Source organism: Anser cygnoides, chromosome 1, assembly GCF_040182565.1.
Source record: "Anser cygnoides isolate HZ-2024a breed goose chromosome 1, Taihu_goose_T2T_genome, whole genome shotgun sequence".
In the NCBI taxonomy this organism is placed as follows: domain Eukaryota; kingdom Metazoa; phylum Chordata; class Aves; order Anseriformes; family Anatidae; genus Anser; species Anser cygnoides.
In genome coordinates this window covers 60,384,091-60,405,346 of record NC_089873.1, presented here as the reverse complement: position 1 = coordinate 60,405,346, position 21,256 = coordinate 60,384,091, and the positions used below count along the sequence as shown (strand labels likewise).

At 41.6% G+C, this 21,256-nt stretch overlaps 2 protein-coding genes and 1 long non-coding RNA gene across 6 annotated transcripts in view; all 3 read right to left on the bottom strand.

The window, feature by feature from the left end:
* The window catches only part of WASHC3 (WASH complex subunit 3), a 56,548-nt gene extending 51,758 nt beyond the window's left edge, over positions 1 to 4,790 (bottom strand). For all 3 annotated transcript variants that reach the window (XM_048058199.2, XM_048058195.2, XM_048058196.2), the window contains exons 1-3: positions 4,636 to 4,790; positions 3,479 to 3,577; positions 1,142 to 1,207 (exon numbers count right to left, since the gene is read on the bottom strand). In XM_048058199.2, the coding sequence (XP_047914156.1) occupies positions 1,142 to 1,207; positions 3,479 to 3,577; positions 4,636 to 4,686 (216 nt within the window). In that variant the 5' untranslated portion in view covers positions 4,687 to 4,790. The remainder of the gene's footprint in view (positions 1 to 1,141; positions 1,208 to 3,478; positions 3,578 to 4,635) is intronic.
* A 5,327-nt stretch (positions 4,791 to 10,117) lies between these two features.
* Positions 10,118 to 15,067, bottom strand: LOC106031058 (heat shock transcription factor, Y-linked-like). Of its 2 annotated transcripts, none has more exons than XM_066997616.1 (3): positions 12,748 to 15,067; positions 11,575 to 12,274; positions 10,118 to 11,244 (listed from the first exon to the last, which is right to left on the bottom strand). In XM_066997616.1, the coding sequence occupies exons 1-2, from the start codon at positions 13,312 to 13,314 to the stop codon at positions 11,621 to 11,623; spliced, it is 1,221 nt and encodes a 406-aa protein (XP_066853717.1). In that variant the 5' UTR covers positions 13,315 to 15,067; the 3' UTR covers positions 10,118 to 11,244; positions 11,575 to 11,620. The 2 variants fall into 2 exon arrangements, with proteins under 2 accessions (XP_066853717.1, XP_047914753.2); XM_048058796.2 differs by lacking the exon at positions 10,118 to 11,244 and having other exon boundaries at positions 11,497 to 12,274; positions 12,748 to 13,834; positions 14,736 to 15,067.
* Positions 15,068 to 15,783: 716 nt separating this feature from the next.
* Positions 15,784 to 21,140, bottom strand: LOC136790916 (uncharacterized). The gene is made up of 3 exons (XR_010831772.1): positions 19,824 to 21,140; positions 19,286 to 19,336; positions 15,784 to 17,870 (listed from the first exon to the last, which is right to left on the bottom strand). It is a non-coding gene; the product is annotated as an uncharacterized lncRNA (long non-coding RNA).
* Positions 21,141 to 21,256: the final 116 nt, after the last annotated feature.

The window sequence follows — 21,256 nt, the reverse complement described above, 5'->3', positions numbered from 1 at the left end:
AACCCAGGGCTGCACTGCAGGAAAGGCTTCAACACCTTCCCAGCATTTTGCTACTGCATGTATCAACCACACAAAAAACTGGGCCATCTCCTCTGCTACTTCTTCCACAGTGAAAGAAATCACGAGCAGAATGACTGTTACCTAACAACAGATGGAGCGACTGGTTACAGATTTTGTAATTTTTGGTGTGTTTTTTTTTTTTTTTAAAGAAATGCTGAGACCAGATATTACACACAAGCCAGATATCTATCTGAAGGAAATTCAATTTAACATGATTATGAAGAATTCTGCAAAATTATCAGTACTGGTCATTCCTCACTATTTTGGAACAAATAAAAGTTAGTAGTTGCTGTTTGTATTACTGCAGTGTTTTTTTCCACAAAGATCTTAATGAAGGGTTTCAAAATGTTCTGCTCCCAGAAGCAATTTCTGTTGCCTTTTCTACCATTAATGAGAGGACTGATTAAAATTTTACATTTTTTTTCTTTTAACAGATTAAATAATAATACATGACTGTAGGTTACCTCCCTTCGTTACTTTAGCTAAAGAACATACACCAGACACATTTGAGTTAGTTTAAAGCTTTCTGAGGTCACATTTCTATATCAAAAGCTTTACAAGGGATCTATCTGGTTACTCCTTCCAGTTGAAATCTTCACAATCCAGCACCACTTACAAAGATGCTTTTGCTTTAAAAAAGGGTCAAGAACTTATTGATTGTATGGCAAATGTGATTTCATACTGTAGCTTTTGCAACATAAGTTGCTTATTTTAATACAGGAAAAATTCCCTCCACTTTCTCGACACCAAACTTTGCAATAAAGTCAACACAAGCAAGCTGCCATTTAGTTCAGCTGCCCTTTCACGATCCAAATGTTCCTTTCCAGTTCTATACACTTAACACGGACAAAAACAACATTTCCACTATATGCTGTCTGCTCCTTTCTTCCATATCCACTACATGTTCAAGCATTACACAATATCAATGGAAGGCACGCAAAATTTGCCTTGTATGCATTTTCTATTAGCTGCCTCAAATCATCATAAAAACTTATTTGCTCAATTCAAACTATGAAAAGGAAGCTAGTTTATATAATCTGGGAAGCTGTCATTGTTAAAAGTCAAATGTATGCATACAAACCTTGGCATCCAATATATTGAGGGTTGTTTCTATTTGCTGGATACGGAGAGAGAGCGCTGACAATTTCTAGGACAGAAAACAAGCAGGATGTGAAAACACTCTCCTAGGCCGCTTGTATATATGCAACTATTCACATTCAGCTAAACAAAATCACTTTTGGTTTCAACCTGCTGAAGACAGAGTAGAGTATAAATGAGATAACACCGCTATGAACTAAACAAAGCAACACCATCCCTTTTAGTACAGCAGCTACTGTGGTTCAAATTTCAAATAATTTTATTAAACAGTATTCCCAAATAACGACAGACAGAAAGGAAGACAGACTATGTACAAAAGAAAGCCAATATATACAGGGTATTACTTTGGGCAACTGGAGAATAACGGTAAACATACTGTACTCTCACAGTTAACCAAAGTAACTTTCTTCAAAGCTTTTTCCAAATATTAAAGAAGAAAAGATGCAATGCATGCGTATGTAACTGAGCACATATGAAGTAGAAAAATCTTATAAAGAATACATCAGGTGAATTAAAGTCCTATATAATCAAGAAGTACATTGAACCAGAAGTAACCAGAAGGTTTATATTGCTGCAGGTGTACTTTAATCAAATTTTGACACTTTTTTTTCTTTTAAATGCAACTTCAGTTTTTCTAAATTACTCTATGAGAACTGTCACTCTTTTAGCTAATCATTACCATACTCCACCAGACCTGTCCAAGTGAATCTGGCTAGCACGCAGGCTGGCAGATATGTACCATTTTGACAGCTTTCTGGCACATTGGCAAGATTCTGCCTGGCTCTTAGGCAGAACTTTAACACCCTAAGAAAATGGCAGTTCTGCCAATATGCTAGAAAAAGTAAAAAGAGACTGACAAGAGCTAGTCTTTTTGGATAGTGCACTGACTTGTTTACAGATGGCTCTTTGTTCATGAAGAGGAGTATAATCCTTTTGACAGGAACTATACGGTCTGCAACTAGTGGGGAATGGGGAGGAAACATGCACAAAAGTCAGTTGTATAACTTTACAGGTCAGTTCGACTAGACAAGAACCAAGAAATTTAGAGGTGAGGATGGTGTCAGCCTTAATTTTAAATTTCCTGACTTCTGTTGCTTTGCACTGGGACCTTTCACGTGAAAAAAACTTCTGTACTTCAAAAATACAAAAAAACTTCAGAGAGTTTATAAAGTAACTATTTAGTCTCTTGCTTAACAACATATTTAGGTTAACAAATAACTGTTTTATTAACTAGACATCACAGCCTTGCTCTGCTGAAAGCGGCTTTATATACACCTGTGCTCTGATTTCTATAGTGTCTATGTAACAGGTAACACTGAGATCACACAACTGTTTAGTTTTAGATGGCTGGCAGCATCACAAGGCAGTTACATAAAGATAAAATAGGTTAAAAAAATCCAGATTTATTTTTTTTTTCCCTCTGAGGCGCCATATGTTGACGTGGTAGCCCAATTTTATACTTGTCACAGGTCTGGATCTCAACGTTACTAACAAATAATGGAATTTCTCAGATTACTTGGCTTACTCTAATTAGGTTTGACAATTGCTGCTGGCTAGGGCTGTATAGTAGCCTTCTTGAGTAAACTAATGAACAGTTACAAAAAAACGCTAATGACAAAAAGGTTAAGCTTCAAGTCACATTAAAAAACACCCTTTCTACATGCCAAGGAGCACTCTTCTCCTGTTCTGTGGAGGATTCTAGTCCTGTCAGTCTGGAATATTCCCATTGACATTAAATTCACCATAAAAGCTTACTAAAATTTTTTAATAACTACTTTTTCTTTATCACCCCCCCAAACACTAAAATCAACTGCTTCATGTTCCATACTAATTACTTGCCAAAAATGTCTCTTTCCACATAAAATTATTTACTTTTGGAGTTTAGCATTCCGTTCTTTTAAAGTAAAGGTGGAAAAATCTGAAAGCAAGTTCTGATGCAGTATCCTAGGACACAGTTGAGAGGGATACTGACTGTCACATGGTTTCAGAGCCATAGGAATATAGCATCCTCTTTCCAAAACAAGGTCATATTCACAGATTGAACAACTCAGAAAAAAAAGTATTCATATATCAAAGTTCAAAGACTATGCCAAATGCAAAAGTTCAAGGAAATAGGGTTAAGTGTGATATAGCAGTTCAGGTGGATACACTGGTGCAAAAATCTGTCCTAACAACTTATTCAAGATGAACCTTGAACAGAAAGTGAACTAAATTCTAAAGCTACAAACTTTAATGCAGCAAAAATACTGAAGTGAATGGTTCTTATTGCTAGGATTTTTTTTCATCATATAAGTTAAAGGATGGGAAATAGCAAACATACCTCTTCACAAACAGTAGAAAAGCGGTTCAGAAATTGCACTGTGTGAACCACAAACTGGTTTAGAAATGCTACAGTTCTTTTCTGCTGAATAGCAGGAACCTGCATTAAACAATATAAGAAAATGAGTTTACACATAAGTGTGGATTCTCACATTTACTGAAACTGACTGAAACGCCTGTTAGAAATGCAAATATTTTAGGAAAAATTATTTCATAAATCAGCCTTAAGCATGCTTAATATGAATGCATAAATACATAATATACATAATATATATTTTTTAATATATATTTTTTGTTTGTGTATGTATATACACAGAGAGAAATCCTTTTCTGCTAATAATCTACAAAGTGTACACTTGAAACCCTGAGGGATACATAGAAAAGGGAACATCTACTAAATGAAGGAATGTAATGTTATTTAAGAAAATACTTTTAGATGAAATTATGAACTATTGAAATTAGCATTACCTTAAAATTAGCACTAAAGTAAATTAAAAGGAAAAAAAAAAAGAGAGAGTCATTCCTTCTGAAGCTTAAGGAAATGAAAACTTGGTCATCCACTCAAGTTACAAGTAAGAACATCAAAACCAAAAATAAGTAGTAGTGAAATCTCTGGCTCGGTCTTTAGTGACTACCTTTATTTTTTATTTTCAAGCGGGGATAACCCTAACATTAAACTTCAGCATCACTCCTCCAACTCGGATCTGACGCAGGCGTACTTTTCAAGCCAAAAGGCAGAACGTCGTGTTTGTCAAGAAGGGCAGTGAGTGCTTGTTACGACGGCCAGCTCGCATCTGTATTTAAACCACTACAGGAGGCTGGAGTGAGGCACCCGCACAGAAGCGGCTCCACAGCAGAGCACGGTGCCGCACCGAGGTCTCTCTCTGGAAGCCGGCCGGGCTGAAGCGCAGGCCCGCCGGGTCTTGACCTCTTCTTCGGCCTCCCGCCTGTCACTCCCACCTCAGCCCTCAGCCCGTGCCCCTGCACACCAGGCTTCGCTGTGTTTCGGCCAGAGCCCTGCCGGAGCCTGAGGGGACGGGACGGCACCGCACCGGGGGCACTGCGGGGCAGGGGAGGGCCGGGCAGGAGAGGCGACGGGAGGGGAGACAGGACGGGGCCCGCCCAGCAGCCGAGCCCCGGGCGAGGCGCAGCCCGTACCTTGGTGAGGTCGATGCCGGAGCCCACGATGGGCAGCCCGTCCGCATCCATCCCCGAGGGGCGGCGAGCACCGAACACCCCCCGCCCGCCCTCCCGCCGCACCGCACCTCACGGCGAGCGGCCTCGGCACGGCCACAAAATGTCCCCTCCCCGCCGTACATGAGCGCATGCGCGCTCCCCGCGTAGCGCCTCACGGGAAGTGTAGTTTGTGGTCCCTCGGCCAGGGAGGTGTCTGTTCTGGGGGTGGAAATGATGAGCTCTGGAAGACCCTGGGGTCTTCTGAAAGGGTTTGAAGCGTGGCTATAACCGTGTCATTAACGATCCCTGTATTTCAGTCCTTACATAAAACATAAAAAGAGGGAGTATGGTTATCCTTCACTGCAGCCTGCCCCAACATAGTCCTAATGCTAACGTTTTGGTCAGTACATCAGTACCTGTCGCAGCTTTCACTTCATTCTCGATCTTGCTCCTAAGCTGGTCTGTGTTGCTTTTTTCAGCCAAGGGGCCTTGGAAGGCCGTGAGAGTCTGGAACAAAATTCCCAGCTGTACAATAACCAACTTGTTTGCTGTCTTCAAACGGTTGCTTGTATCGTTTCCCACTGCAATAAATTCAAAGCACTGGTCTGACCATTTAAAAGCGGGGACCCTGTCTGAAGGTGGGTTGATTCCCTGTGGTGGGCTGCATCATCTGAAAAGGTTTCTCATGTCTGCGTTGCTCCCCACTGATGGCCACGTGTGCTCATTTTACCCATTGTCAGCTCCAGCACTTGGTGATCCCTTCCTTAAGGCAGTTGTGGTGGTTTTACTTGGGAGGGCAGCTGAGCTCCCCCTCAGCCACTCTCTCACTCTCCCTCCTCAAAGGGAAATGGGGAGAAAATACGATGCAAAGGGCTCAGGGGTTGAGATAAGGACAGGGAGATCACTCAACAATTATCGTCAAGGGCACAACAGACTCAGAGTAGGGAGATAATAAAATTTATTGCCTATTACTAAAAGGCTAGAGAAGTGAGAAACAAAGGAAAGAAACCAAAACCACCTTCCCCCCCATCCACCCTCTTCCACCTCCTCCCTTCCAGGTGGCACAGGGGAATGGGGAATGGGGGCTGCTGCGGTCAGTCCCTAACACTTCGTCTCCGCTGCTCCTTCACAGTCACTCTCTGCCCTTGCTCCACGCGGGGTCCCTCCCATGGGATGCCGTCCTTCCCGAACTGAGCCTGTGGGGGCTTCCCACAGGCAGAAACTCTTCAAGACCTTCTCCAACACAGCTCTGTACCACAGGGTCCATCCGTCAGGAGCAAACTGCTCCAACACGCGTCCCCCATGGGCGGCAGCTCCCCCCAGACCCCCTGCTCCTGTGTGGGCTCCTCTCCACGGGCTGCAGGGGGACAGCCTGCTCCACCAGGGGCTCTTCACAGGCCACAGGGGAACTTGTGCGCTGGTGTCTGGAGCACCTCCTGTCCTCCTTCTTCACTGACCTTGGTATCTGCAAGGCTGTTTCTCACCCCTTTCTCTCTCCCAGCTGCTGTTCAGAAGCAGGTTTTTTTTTCTTTTTTTTTTTTTTTTTTTTTTTATCTCCCCTTTCTTAAATATGTTCTTGCAGAGGTGCAAACAACATCGCATATTGGCCTGGCTCTGGCCAGCAGCAGGGCCCTTATCTAACATGGGACAGCTTCTGGATTCTTCTCACAGAAGCCACTCCTATGGCCCCCCGCTACCAAAACCTCGCCACATAAATCCACTACAGCAGTTCAAATTGCCGTCTTGGCAGAGGAGGGATGGCTTTCTGCGTGGTTACTGAGTTCAATCAAATCAGCCAAGGTGTACGATAAACACCAGAATCTGTGTATGTGGAAGAGCAAGGTTACAGACTGAGACCTTATCTTGCTGGCTTTGGTAACAAAAATATAGATAACTCTGCTACCCCATGCAAGTTCACCTGTGATATTTCAGGAGAACAGCAAGAGAAACAAATTTGATAGGTTTAATCTAGTTTATAGGAATTGTGTAAATTATTTTTGTGGAAATAAACTGTTAAATGAGCCAAGTGAACTATGTTACCACCTTAATTACTTCAAAAAATCCCTAGATTACATGCAAAAAGCATTAATCTCATTTACCATAAAATGTCCACATATGCAAGAAGCATTAATCTCATTTACCATAAAATGTCTGTAATGTAAGTTTTTCAGGCAATGCTACAGCAATTTAATAATGGAAATGCTTAGTTAAATCTTATCTGAATCTATTGGTCTGTAAAGTTGGATAAAAATCTCACAAGAATATGATCTTCTGTGAACTTTATGGTACTTCTTGCTTTTAATTTGGCAAAAGAAAAACACTGCATAGAAAACTGCAACACAGCACTTTTTTTCCCAGCTGGAATTAGGAAATGCAGGGTATAAAAAGTGAAAAACAGAGAGTACAGGAAAATGATCCTTTTTTTTTTTTTTTAAACCTCTTGAAAATGTTTTAATTGAACTGGTTTGTTAAACTGGAGCTTACAATGGTTGAACCGCAGCGGAAGAATTTATTTAAAAAATAAAATATAAATTGATAATATCCAAATTTACACTGTGTATGATTTAGAAGTGTATTTTGTATCAGCACCCATATTGGATGATGAATGTCAAATTAAGGAATAAATACTGCACAGTACATAACTGATAGCAATTGATACCCTACGGATGTGTACATACATATGTAGCTGTTTAAAGACAAAGTCATGAAAGGAAGATTAAAGATTAACAGTTATGAAAATGCATTCCAACTGACATGAGCATTGCGAAGATGTTAATCTTAGAGATGCTGAGGCTAACTTGGAGTGCAAGTTGGAGTGCAAGTTAGCTGAGGATAACTTGGAGTGTAAGCAAAAGCTGTGTGTACAGATCAAAATTTTGTCTTTATCATTAGCAAAAAAACATTGTCTTGTGATTAGCATGCACTAAGAACTAAGGACAACAGCACGGGTTTCAAAGCACTGAAACTGATCCGCTACATATATTTTTGCATGCACAAAATCAGAGCTGCTAGTCAATTGCAAAACAGAACTGCACAAGCTGAAAAAACTGGCAAGTGTTACTGTAACTTACAGTGTTCATATGCATTTTATATGCTTATATACTGTTACAGGTCCCCAGACATAAAATTCTGTTAGAATCAGCATAGAACTCTAATAGCTATACAATTGAGAGGTAAGTTAAACATAAACAAAAAGCTGATCCAAAAAATTTTCCAGACATGGTGTCACCTGATCCTCCATAGGGGCAACAGTTGTTTTTGCTAAGGTGGTCCAATGAACAGCTGAAAAGGTCAAAGTGTGGATTAGCATTTTTTTGATTTCCCATGGAGTCTTCTAACTCCATGCTTACGAAGGGAATTCTGGCAAAGCTTTCCATACAGAACTCATATTGCCTTAGTGATTTTCCCCCAACTGAATCAAAAAGAAAAGCATCTATCTCAGTAATTTAGGTATGTCAGAATATGTACAAAGCTAGCCAGCAGAGGGTTCAGGGAATTATTACCCTTGACTGTTAAGCATACTGAGAAATGCAAATCTCAACTGTTACATAGGTTCATTTTAAAAAATAAAATGAAAATTAAATTATAAATGTCTTGCAGTTCTCTGAAAATGGCTCTTTCATTTTCAGTTTTCCAGCTTCCATGCTAAGGCAACATCAGAGGATTAACTAATTCATTTGCTCTGTAGGGAAGAAGTTGGAGAGCCTGATAAAAACATCAGCTCTTCATTTTTATTTTTATTTTTATTTTTATTTTTAAATACCCATTTTATACATGAAAGTATCGATAGGAAAAGCCTTGAACTTGGCAACATCATTCCAGTTCTTGGTAAATTGTTTTATGTAGTCCTTAAAAACAGACTATTAAAAGCCAAGCATCTTCCTTTCTGAATTATGTACACAACAAATGAATTTCTGCCCATTGCCCCCTTGCAGTTTGAGCAACTCCAAATAAAAAATAATAATAATAAAAAAATAGAATCTCAGTCAAAGCGTACCTGCACATGCCTAGTGCAAATTGCCTTTGTCGATATGTACTGAGTATACTGTATGATATTTGGCATACCAAGGTGGTATATAAAGTTGCGCACTGAAGGGCAGAAGAAAAGCTGTTTCAGTTTCACCATAGTACATCTGCAGGAGGATAGCAGTGCCCCAGTCCAATACTTTCTTTCAGACCCACAAAGACTTTCAGCTGTGTCTGCGAGCCAGTTAAATCTGCTGTTAAACCTATTATTCTCTGGTCAAAATCCATGGTAAGAAGTGAATGAAGTGCTATATCTTGAAACATCCCCTGCTCACGTTGCAGGTTAAGTGCACACCAGTCAAGCCTGGACAGTGTTCCAAAACTATCTTGACGTTAACACATTGTTTAAGTTCTAGCTCAGCATTTTCTAGTTTCCTACACACAGGGATTTCCTTTTGGTTATATATATTGAGCCAGTTGCTTTTAACTCTCTACAGCCCAAGACAAAAAAGGGAAAACTTATTTGTTTGTTTATTTATTTATTTTATGGCTTTTAGGCAGCTGAGTCCAAATGGAAAACAGTTAGTGTGTCTCTGGCAACCAGAACACAAAAAAGTCCTGCATTATATGGATTCGAGGGACTTGAGTCCTATGGTAACACCTGGAACGGGTCCACTGGATCCTCTGGATGGTGACAGGGAGGAGATGAGTCAGACTGCTGCTCACTACAGGAAGCATATTAGATGCAGTAAGTCCACTTGCTGCGTTACAAGGGAAAATGGTGAAGGTCCTTACAGCTTGGCTGCCTCTCTGCACTTTGAAAATTTCATCTGTACTCTGGCACATCGTTTAAGTAGGTTCTGCTTCCCATTTCTGGAGGGAAATAATTTAAAGCACAAATAATACATTTCATGTAGAAAAAACACATTTAATGCATTCACCTGTAATTAGTATGTAGTTTTCCACAGAACTTAGAGTATATTCAAACAGTAATTAGCAGCTGGAGGCCTCCTATGAAAAGAGTCTTCTGTCCAACAAGCTACTCCACAGCAGTTAGAGGAAGGTTGGAACTGGTTAATTCATAGCTGGTAACTGAAAGCTGAATGTAATGGAAATTCCAGCAGCATCACAGGAAGAAGCTGTTTTTGCCAGGCTGAAATTTTCACCAGATATCAGGCCATGACCTATCTTAAAGTAAGTTAAAAATATTGAGAAGGGATTACCACTGCTTCCACTTTACAACTAAATATTTTGAGATGGTTTTAGGATGTAATCTTTGCATCAGTATACACATTGTGTCCAACAAAACGATGGGAAACTTCTGAAAGAGACCAGTAAACAAAACTGAATAAATTTTTTTTTGAGCATTCACATGCAGCTTTGTTGTGGTTTAACCCAGCAGGCAGCTGAGCACCACACAGCCATGTCCTCACTCCTCCATCCCACAGTGGGATGGGGAGAGAATAAAAAAAAAAAAAAAAAAAGTAAAAACTCGTGGGTTGTGATAAAGACAGTTTAATAAGACAGAAGAGGAAGGGAAATAATACTAATGATAGGAGAATGTACAAAGCAAGTGGTGCCTAATGCAGTTGCTCACCACTCGCTGACTGATGCCCAGCCCCCATCCTGAGCACTGCCCCCCCCGAGTTTTGTTGCTCAGCATGACACCACACACACGCTGTGGGACATCCCTTGGGCCAGTCTGGGTCACTTGTCCTGGCTCTGTCACCTCCCATCTCCTGGTGCACCCCCAGCCTCCTCGCTGGCAGGGCAGCATGAGAAGCTGACAAGTCCTTGGCTCTGTGTAAGCACTGCTCTGCGACAACTGAAACACCCCTGTGTTATCAGCATTATTTTTCTTCTAAATCCAAAACATGCGCATACCAGCCCCTATGAAGAAAAACAACCCTATCCTGGCTGAAACCAGGACATCTCCTTACTTGATTTTCCCCAAGACTGAAGGCAGAAGATCCAAAGCAATGGTATTTGGGATGTTAGAGAAATGGGGTTGTACAATTTAAAATACTTCTCAAATTTATAGCCATTATAACATTCCTATGACAGTAAAGGCTCAATACGTATCTTTTCATAGCTTCTGAACTCTGTTTTTTCAGGTTTGGGCTCGCCAAAGCAATTGGTTTCTCAGCTCCTTCGTAAATGTTAGCTCAGAAATTAAATCAAGGGTTGTTACTGCCTGCCCATTTAGTGTTAACTTTGCGAGCATTCACCCTAAGGTGAATTGGGGATCTTATTAATGTTTACGAATATCTTAAGCGTGGGAGACAGAGGGATTTGGCCAACCTCTTTTCAGTGGTTTGTGGGGACAGGACAAGGGGCAATGGCCACAAATTGGATGACAGGCAGTTCCGCACCAACATGCGAAAGAACTTCTTCACGGTGAGGGTGACGGAGCACTGGAACAGGCTGCCCAGGGAGGTTGTGGAGTCTCCTTCTCTGGAGATATTCAAGGCCCGTCTGGATGCCTACCTGGGCAACCTGCTCTAGGGAACCTGCTCTGGCAGGGGTTTGGACCCGATGATCTCTTGAGGTCCCTTCCAACCCCCGCAGTTTTGTGATTCTGTGATTCTGTGACATTCCCTTTCTGAGTCTTCCATAATTAAAATGCTGTTATTTAATTACTCTCTCCTAACTTTCCGTTAGAAGTCATCATTAGGAAGAGCATCCTCGGTGCATGTGGCGTGCAAACATTATCCAGTCGTTTACTCTCTATGACTAAGAACCTAGAGAGCTCGTCTGTTATGGAAAATGATCAAATTGATGTTAGAACAGTTGATTCTACTTCCTTTTGAGAGATTGAATAGAAATTCAATTTGAGATTTCCCCATTTAAAAATAATAATAATAAGAAGAAAAAGACAACTGGAACTGGAAAAGTTTTATTATTCAACCAGATTAACTCCAGAACAATCAATCTATGAACTAACAGACTATGAACCTGTAAGGGGCTGCTGCTATCCCTGCTGTCTCCAGTGGGTCCCATGCTAGGGTGCCATTCTGTCGCCTGCAGCTGCCCTGTCTTGGTCGCAGGTGCAGGTCGGGCAGTGGGGGGCTGCCAGGGGCTGCCAGCTGGGTGGCTGCAGCATGGCCATAGCAGAGGCTGCTGCCAGCAAGGCCACTGGAAAGAGTGGGTGACCGGAGGGAGGCAGGGCGGCCGAGGGAGCCTTCGGAGCTCCTGCATTTGGGCACAGGGGAATCTGGGAAGGTAGGACGTGGTGTGGGGAGGGAGCAGGAACGGCAGCTGAGGTCTGGCTGCTGTTTGACAGCAGCAGGGAGGGGTCCAGGCGCTGCTGCTTGTCCCTGCCTGCTGCTGCAGCAGGATCTGGCAGGGTGGGAGCAGCGCCCTGCGAGGCTGTATGGGCACCGCTGGCTTGAGGGGTGGCTTTTGCCCAGCGCTTGGGGAGTGACGACCCCGCGGGTGCCGCTGGCTGTGTGTCTTCTTCTGGAGCTGCTGCCAGCGGGTCCTCCTCATCCATATCAGCATCTCTCCACCCAGGCTGGGCATAGAGGCTGCTGCTGGGGCAGCTCTCATCCAGCCCCGCCTGCAGGGCTTTCCTCTTCAGAGCAACTCGTCGCTTGCAGTTCTTGAGCAGGTGGGGAGAATCTCTCTTGAAGTTGGGGTTATAGTAGTAGAGTATCTAAAAATGCAAAGGAGAAGAATTAGTTGCTACCGGTTTGGGACTGAGAAACAGCAAGATACAAGAACTAAGAATTTTGATTGTTAAAGGCAATCATGGGTTAAAAAGATCTATTGTCAGTTTAAGCCTAAAGCTTAGGCTGACTAAAACTTAATGATACAGTCCTGATGATACAGTTCTGGTACGTTGCAAATGTCTTAAAGTAAGTAGACTCATCATAGCCCGATTTATTTATCTTTCTGCTCCATGGGTTCAGACTCATTGGATACAACCCAAATGTATTTTATCTGCATTTCTACTACTCAGCAATGCTACCTCAAAAATACCTGGAAGTAGCCTGAAAAAGAAATTAAGATCAGAACATCTACTGTTATCCTCATCTCCTCCATTGCCAAGGCTTATTTTATTGGAACATCCATCTCTCCCACCAGAATATTGTGAGAATTGGTTCACGTGTGGAGCAATTGAGGTACCTTCCTATGATCAGAAAATGCATCCTCTTCTTTCGGAAACTCAGGAAGCGAGGGAGATCTTTGCAAGTCCTGTTGCAGTTTGGTGAATCCATACAGATTAAGTTGACGAATGAAACTTTTCATACTCTCAGTCTCAAAAACTCTCGGAGGCCTTGTCCTTCCCAGCACTTCCACTTTAAACATTTCCTCATCGATCACGATATAGTTTCCAGAGTAACCCCACCAGATGGCCTTAAATTCGTCACTCTCAGCCAGTTGCCAGAGTTTCTTTGGGAAGCTGAGGGATGAGAAGACGTTGCCGTTGCCAGCGTTCTCCTCAGAAGAATTATGAGGAACATGTTCGGTCTCGTGGTCATCAGTGAGAGCTTGGGGATCTTTTTCTTCCCTTGTTGATGCTACAGGAGCATCCCAAGCTGCTCCTTTATCCTGTCCCAGAGGTTCAGGAGGAGGGGAGTCCAAAGACTCAAACAGCTTGTCTGGAGCAAAAACGTATGACGTTTCTTCTGGAAGTGGCTCCTGTTTAATTTCATTCACCTCATTGTCACTCGAGTTTCCATCTGCAGCCATTTCTGTGAACAGCTGCTTGTTGTCCTGCCAGTCAGCAAGTGAGACTCAACAGGACTGTCTGGGGGTTCTGGTGGGGGAAGCTCAAACGTCACCATGATGCCCCTGTGTCACCACGACGATATCACAGTGTGGCTCTGGTTTGCAACCTTGACATCTTCTGAAGCAAGAATGCTAGAGTGCATGAAATGTCACAAAGCTGCACCAGGTGAAGTTCAGACTGGACATCAGGAAACAAGTCTTTACTGTGGGGTGGTCAAACACTGGAACAGGCTTCCTAGTGAGGTGGTTGACGCCCCGTGCCTTCCTGTGTTCCAGAGGCATTTGGGCAATGCCCTCAATAATATGCTTTAACTTTTGGCTGGCCCTGAAGAGGTCAGGCAGTTGGACTCGATCTTTGAAGGTGCCTTCCATCTGAACTTTCTTATTGTAGGAAAACTCGCATTCCAGCTCTCTCAAGATAGTAGCAGCATCATTTCTAACAAAAAGCTTGGCCAGATGATTATAACCATTTTGTTCATTGCTAAGGGGGAAAAAATATTCATTAGGCAACCGTCACTTTGCACCGAAATACCGTTTCCATAGTTTTTGGGTTTATCTTACACATTAAAATATTAGCCTTGTTTATAATTTAATAATCTGAACTATTTTTTGTGAAATAGCACTCGGGAGCATGTTACATTAAGGGGAAGTCATTCGTTTCTGAATAAGCAGTTTTCTCTTCAGAAATATTGGTACATAATTTTATTAATCAATACTGAAGATCACGGTTTTGGTGTATCTGTCAGAACACGGTATGGTTACGTTCAATATGGCTATCTACCAAGTTATCATCTTTTATTTTCTGTAGGTCTTCCATATAAGACCATGACTTCCATGACTTAAAATTTTGTCATTTTTTTACCATATGTTTTACATTCTCCATGCCATCACCTGGTTGTAGCTACTTCACTATTGCAGGGCTTACATGAGCACTTCTTTTTTTCCAGGTAGGAAGCAGAATGGTTAAATGATGAAATGCTTCCTGAAAATGTTGCAGTTGTCAGCCAGGAAGTCCATGGCTCTTTTCCTGTAGGGTCCTCTCACTTGCCAGCACTACATCATGCTAGGTGGAATGCCAGACTGGACTTAAATTACGATGCCCCAAACAGTACTCGTTTGTATTAAAAACGTTTCTGAGCCAATGTATATACATTGGTGTTACTCTCTTGTTGTGGTTTAACCTGGCAGGCCACTAAGCACCACACAGCCGTTCGCTCATTCCCCCACACTCTCGGTGGGATGGTGGAGAGAATTGGGAAAAAAAAAGGTAGAACTTGTGGGTTGAGACAGGAAAGGGAGGGAAAACAATAACAACAACAAGAAGAGCAGCAATAATATATATACAAAATGAATGATGCACAATGCAATTGCTAACCACCCACCAATTGATACCCAGCCAGTCCCCAAACAGCACCCCTCCATCCCTGGCCAAGCCCCGAAGTTTTGTTGTTCAGCATGATGCCATATGGAATGGGACATCCCTTGGGCCAGTCTGGGTCTCCTGTTCTGGCTCTGTCCCTTCCCAGCTTTTCTTTGAGCATCTCCAGCCTCCTCGCTGGCAGGGCAGCACGAGAAGTTGACGAGTCCTTGGCTCTGTGTAAGCACTGCTCTGTCACAACTGAAACACCAGTGTGTTAGCAGCAGCATTCTCATCCTAAATCCAAAACACAGCACCATACCAGCTAAGAAGAAGAAAATTAACTCTTTCCCAGACAAAACCAGGATAAGCTGTGTCATGAAAATCAAAGGAGGCCTACTTTTGTTTGTCATTCCACGATCAAAAAATAATACATTATTTCTTTTACTTCAGAAGTACTTTCAGTTCTGAGGGTGTCTCCCAGGAGTCTTGGAAAAGGCATACACAGGTAAGGAAAGAGCTCAGATAAACTGCAGTGTGGTATTTTGGCTCAAAATTAAAGACTAGGTAGAGATGGAAGGAAAAGCAGAAGATAAGGAGAGAGATGAGCTGGAGAGATGCTTTGATTATGTTGGAACAGGGTCAAAAGTGAATTGAGAAGGTCATAGCAGAGGCACGATGACATTACTTGGGAAGATGCAGCTCCTAGCTCTAGCTGCATTACCACAGCTTGTCTTCCATGACCTTTTACGATCTAAAGCCAACAGGCACTGGACAACGCCAACATTAAGACAAGTGATGAGATGCTTGGTGAAATGGAATAACCAAAGGCAAACCCTTCAGTCTGATCCTGTATGACCAAAGACAATGCACTTCAGCAAAGACACCAAGAACACTGCTATAAGATTCTTGGTTGCATGCGAAGCAGTCGCACTTTTGAGGCTCATTTGCACTTTTATCAACTTCTCTGGGCTATTTTGCATGTTCTGAACTTTTGGTGCTTTCTTATAACCAGCTGGAATAACCAAAACGTTTTTATAAGGTTATCTGAATACTTACTTTTATTACTAATTCTGGTTTTGTTGCATTGTATGTGCGTGGGTGAATGACTTGGGAAAAAATTTATAAAAGGGGCTCAAAAAGTTGCATGCAACTGCTTATGATTGGACACTGCTGTAGTATCAAAATATTTACCCGCATTTAAATCTGTTAGATACCCTTACACCAACTCTATTTACTCTTTGTGGCATCTGGCTTTTGGATTAAATAATTTTCTTGCTTTCCATAGAAGGATCTCAAATATTGTTTTAATAATGACCTCTTTCATAGAAAGCCTAGCAAAGTAAGCAGTCTTTCAGGTTTCACTATTTTGAACTCCTCAAATTTCTATCTATTGAAGTCGTTTATATTTGGGACTTGGAATTACTTTCCTCCAAAATTAGCAGAAGTAAATTCAGTGATAATTGCAGGTTTTGTTTCCTTAGTAAGGATAACTGGAGAGCAAGCTGTAGCAGACGGGAACCCCGCTGGAGAAAGTCAAAAGAGGTCTTTCAGATTGTTGCAGTTGCCCGATTATATCACGGTTTAGGGAGATGGGGCATTACCAGCTAAACAAATGGAAGTTCCTAGTCTAGGCTAATTATTGCTTTTTGTTTGTTTGTTTTGTGGCAATATTTTACTGAATATTAAGAAATTTAACACAGAAGAAAATGGTGATAACATACAGAAAGTCTATCTTGCTTAGAAGAGGGCAATTCAATTTAGACTACATATGACAATCCTGAAGTAAAAAAGACCTTACGGGTTATAACTGTACCAATTTAATTACTAAATAATTTTTCTAAAAAAACTATTTACATTGATAAATATAAATCAATAATGATCGCAGCTTGGAATAGGTGGTAAATGTCTTTTAGTTTGCTGGTAGCTCAGATAAATCTACAAATAAACAAGAGTTAATCTTGATTTTTTCATCTGTAGATATTCAAAATTTCTTTAAAAATTAGCCCATAGTCCAAGGTGACTGGAAAACCTTAACAGATAACACATTAAAAAGAAGAAACATGCTTTAAAAGTGGATAGGTACATACAGAAAAATGGAGTGTGACTTCCAGGAGAAGCAGTGTTACAGAACAACTTTATACATTTGATATTTTAAAGTGGGCAGCAGAGGAACATCTTTGTGAAAAAAAAAATAAATAAATACAATTTTAAAACCCTGACTTTCCTGTAAAAGGCTGTAAATAGAAACAAAACAACAAACAAACAACACCACCACAAGCTGTTTGGTATACTAGAACTGAAACCCTCTGTCATCTTAATAGAAATAATACTGCTTAAAATTATTCTGATTACACCATTAGCTTCTTCCCTGTTTGTGGAAATACTTTTTTCAACAAACACATTCACAGACAACATTTTAAGACACTACATATTGTATTTCTTTCTTATAAAACAGTGATGGTACAGAAAGTTAAGGCAAAGACAGCTGTTGTCGCTGTAGGTACTCTCTGAAGTGAGACACAACTGAGACTGTCAGATACAAAATCTCTTTAAAAAAAATTAAAAAATAAATTCACACCAAATACCATGTTAAAAAAGTGTATGTTTTAAGGGAAGTAACAAAGTGTCAAATGAATGATATCTGATTTTTATGTACAAAAGTTGTTGCATTTGCGAGCTGAAAATCAAACAGAAAACGTTTCCTATTTTACTTGTTCTGTTCTTGTATTCTCCATGTGAATAAATACCAGTACAAAGAGTAATTTCCTTTGATTTTCTACAAAAAGGATATCATGCTGTAAACTTTAATATTGGAAGCAAATGGTTATTTTATATTTCAGTTACCCAAAAGACAATTTTATGGTCTCCTCCAACTGCACATAATGGAAGAGTTCTGTGCCATGTCAGTGCAGATCCTACAGCTGCCGTACCAGTAAGAATGGGCTTAAAAAAAGAACAAGAGTAATATCAATACAACTTACCATAAGTGATTATTATACCACATATACCAAGTTACACGAGCAACTCCCCGCATATCTAATACTCCTTAATAAACACAGTTAAAATAAAACAGAAATCAAACTGAAAAATCTGACTATCTGCTACCCAGTTTCAGTAGCTACTGGTTGCAAACAGGTTTTCATTCACTCGGGACCACCTATGAATAAAATGAACATACCTTTCAAATATTCCTAACAGAAGTGCACACATGCTGGAGTTTTCTCCCTTGTGAGTAACTGTGTGAAGCCATCAGATATTCCACTGATACCAAAGAAATAAATTCAGAGAAATGGCTTGTAAATGATTCACCACCCACAGCCCTGTATGCATGTTGTTGTGGAACAGAAAAAGTCATGGTCATTGTAGTGGGTTTACGTGGCAAGGTTTTGGTAGCAGGGGGCCATAGGGGTGGCTTCTGTGAGAAGGATCTAGAAGCTGTCCCATGTTTGGTAAGGGCCCCACTGCTGACCAGAGCTGAGCCAGTAAGTGATGTTGTTTTGCGCCTCTGTGAGAGCATATTTAAGACAGGGAAAAAAAAACGCTGCACTGCACAGCGGCTAGGAGATTGAGAGGAGTGAGGAACAGCCTTGCAGGTGCCAAGGTCAGTGAAGAAGGAGCAGGTGAGGTGCTCCAGGCGCCGGAGCAGAAGTCCCCTGCGGCCTGTGGCCAGGACCATGGTGAAGCAGGCAGGCCCCCTGCAGCCCATGGAGTACCACGGTGGAGCAGGATTCCACGGTGCAGCCCGTGGAGGAGACCACGGTGGAGCAGGTGGACCTGCACCAACGGAGGCTGCGGCCTGTGGAAGACTCCTGCCAGAGCAGATTCCGGGCCGGACCTGTAGCCCGTGGAGAGGAGCCCACGCAGGAGCAGGTGACCTGGCAGGAGCTGCTGCCCGTGGGGGATCCAGGTTGGAGCAGTTTGCTCCTGGGGGATGGACCCCGTGGTACAGACCCATATCTGGAGCAGTTCTTGAAGAGCTGCTGCCTGTGGGCAGCCCACGCCGGATCAGTTCAGCAAGGACTGCATCCCGTGGGAGGGACCCCACAGCACAGGGGACGAGAGTGACCGAGAAGGAGCGGCGGCGAAGAAGCGCTATAGACTGACCATAACCCCCATTCCCGCCCTCCCCTGCGCTGCTCGGGGGGAGGAGGTGGAAGAGGGTGGATGGGGGGGAAGGTGCTTTTGGTTTCTTTCCTTTGTTTCTCGCTTCTCTAGTTTGTTAGTAATAGGCAATAAATCTTACTATCTCCCTATGCTGAGTCTGTTTTGCCCGTCACAATAATTACTGCGTGATCTCCCTGTCCTTATCTCAACCCTTGAGCCCTTTTCATCGTATTTTCTCTCCATTCCTCTGAGGAGGGGGAGTGAGAGAGCGGTTGTGGTGGAGCTCGGCTGCCCACCTGAGTAAAACCACCACAGTCGTTCACAAATTTCGCTAAGATTGTGGAGCAGGTCCCACTAAAAATGGTTGAAGAGACACAGTTGTCCCTAAACTCCCAAGTAAGTGCTTGCATATACACAGACTATATCAAAAACAAAACGGAGACAACAAAATATAGATAGCACTTATACCTGAATAATCTGGCTCGATCAGCATGGACAGGACTCTTATCCTGCGGATAACTAAAACAGACATTCCATGTAAAAAACTGTTCTGCAAACAACCACGGATTAAGTATCAAAACCATAATTTTAAACAGGGGAGACATTGTCTGCTCTTTGTGAAGAAGCTGAGGGAAAAGCTGATCTTTCCTGCAGCTTACATTTCAATTTGGAACAGGCAAACTGAAGTAGTTAGTGACTCTACTAAGGTATTTATGATTGTAATAAATGCATAAACCTTACAATGAGAGGTAAACAGTAGAGATGCTATCTGAAGTGGACAAAAAGAAACAGCACAGTATTTTTAACAGATAAATATTGATAGAAATAAGCATGAAAAAGAATGATCTGTACTGATTCCATAATTGCTGATGAATGTTCATTTGTTTACTGAAAAGGAGGTGTAATACATTGAGCATTTAAGTGCTATTTCACCAAAGTAGCCCCATCACTTCATGTGCTCCTTAAGGAGAGACTGAAGAAATACATGTCCTGTGCATAAAAATACCTGGAGCGAGTGATATCCCATATGAGCCAATCATTTCCTGCAACTGCTCCAATTTTAAGAGTATTCTTTAAACACCAGTCTGCTGACATCAGTGGCGTTTGTTCACACTCCAGCGAGAGAATGGCCTGCTGTGTAATGAGATCGTAGAATCGTATTGTCCCATTTTTCTCTGCTACCATCAGCTGCAAGAGAAATTAATAGAACTTTGTAAACTTAGCCTGTAATGAATCTTAGCATCCTTTTTACTCTATAGCAAACCTAGTATATTTTGAAGCAAATATTGATACTAGGACGTTAGATAGGTACAATTGTTCACATTTTACTAGAAAACATTCTCCTGAATATTCTTCCAGCAATAAAAAGCACTTTAAATCATACTCCTGTCACATTATACATAGTGATTACATTGTTTTATCTATACATACATGTATAGATTTAGATATATAGGTACATAATTTTGGTGCTTAGAAGCACCAGTTCTCAGACAGAGTTGCACTCTGCTTTCAGAATCATAATGCATATTTTTTTGCTTTTAAAAAGTTCCAATTCTGAGTACAAGGAACTGACGGACAGAGATCGTGCCATTCAAGGAAATAATGATATTGTTAACTGTAGAACCTGGATTCATGCTTACTGATTTTATATGCCCACTACTGCTTTACCCCCTAATAATTTGTAACAGATTTTATCTAAGCTTTTGCTGTTAACATAAAATATATTTGTGTTTTGTTAAGCAATGTAGAAAGAGCTTCCTTATGAAATGATAAAAAAATCTATTCTCAATGAGGAGGATGGCTTTCCGATAGTCATGAACAACAATTAAGGAAGGCAAAGCAGCATTAAAAATACTCTGTCCCCTCCTCTCCCATCCCCACCTACTCCCGTCCCCCAACATCCAAATTTGCTTGGGAAAAGATAGCTGTCACAGAAACACGCTGTTCTGCAAACTAGAAGGCATGTTGCAGCAAGCATTTTGAACTTCAATAAGCTTTTCAGTAGCCATCAGTCTGTAAGGCTTTACTAGTTTTTTGAAGGGGCTTTTATTTACTAAAAAAAAAATCTCCTTTGCCTGCTGTTTGATAAGGGTCAGACTAAAAACAAGCTAATATGTAAGACTGGTGTAATATTTCAATATTTTTGCACAGAAAAAATAGGGCTTATTAGGGCTTATCAGGGCCCTAATTAGCTTAGGGCTAATCTAGTAACTAAACTGCCCCGTAGCATATATAGTGGCAAACATTCAGTTTTGATGACACTGGAGTCAACAGTCTTCTTAGTAAGGACTAAGATACTGGTGGAAACTATAGTAAGAGTACCCATCCTTCCTCTCTATAGCTAAATAAATATTTTGATACCTGATTTTTATGGTGACCTGAACAGCTATTTGTAGCTACTTAAGGCAGTTATTGATTCGCGCATCAGGAATACTAAAT

Excerpts from the sequence above, each read along its gene's own strand:
- LOC106031058 (XM_066997616.1), bottom strand. The coding sequence starts at position 13,314 with ATGGCTGCAGATGGAAACTCGAGTGACAATGAGGTGAATGAAATTAAA. Across the intron at positions 12,275-12,747 it reads CATTTTCTGATCATAGGAAG|ATACTCTACTACTATAACCC; the intron begins GTACCTCAATTG and ends TTGCATTTTTAG.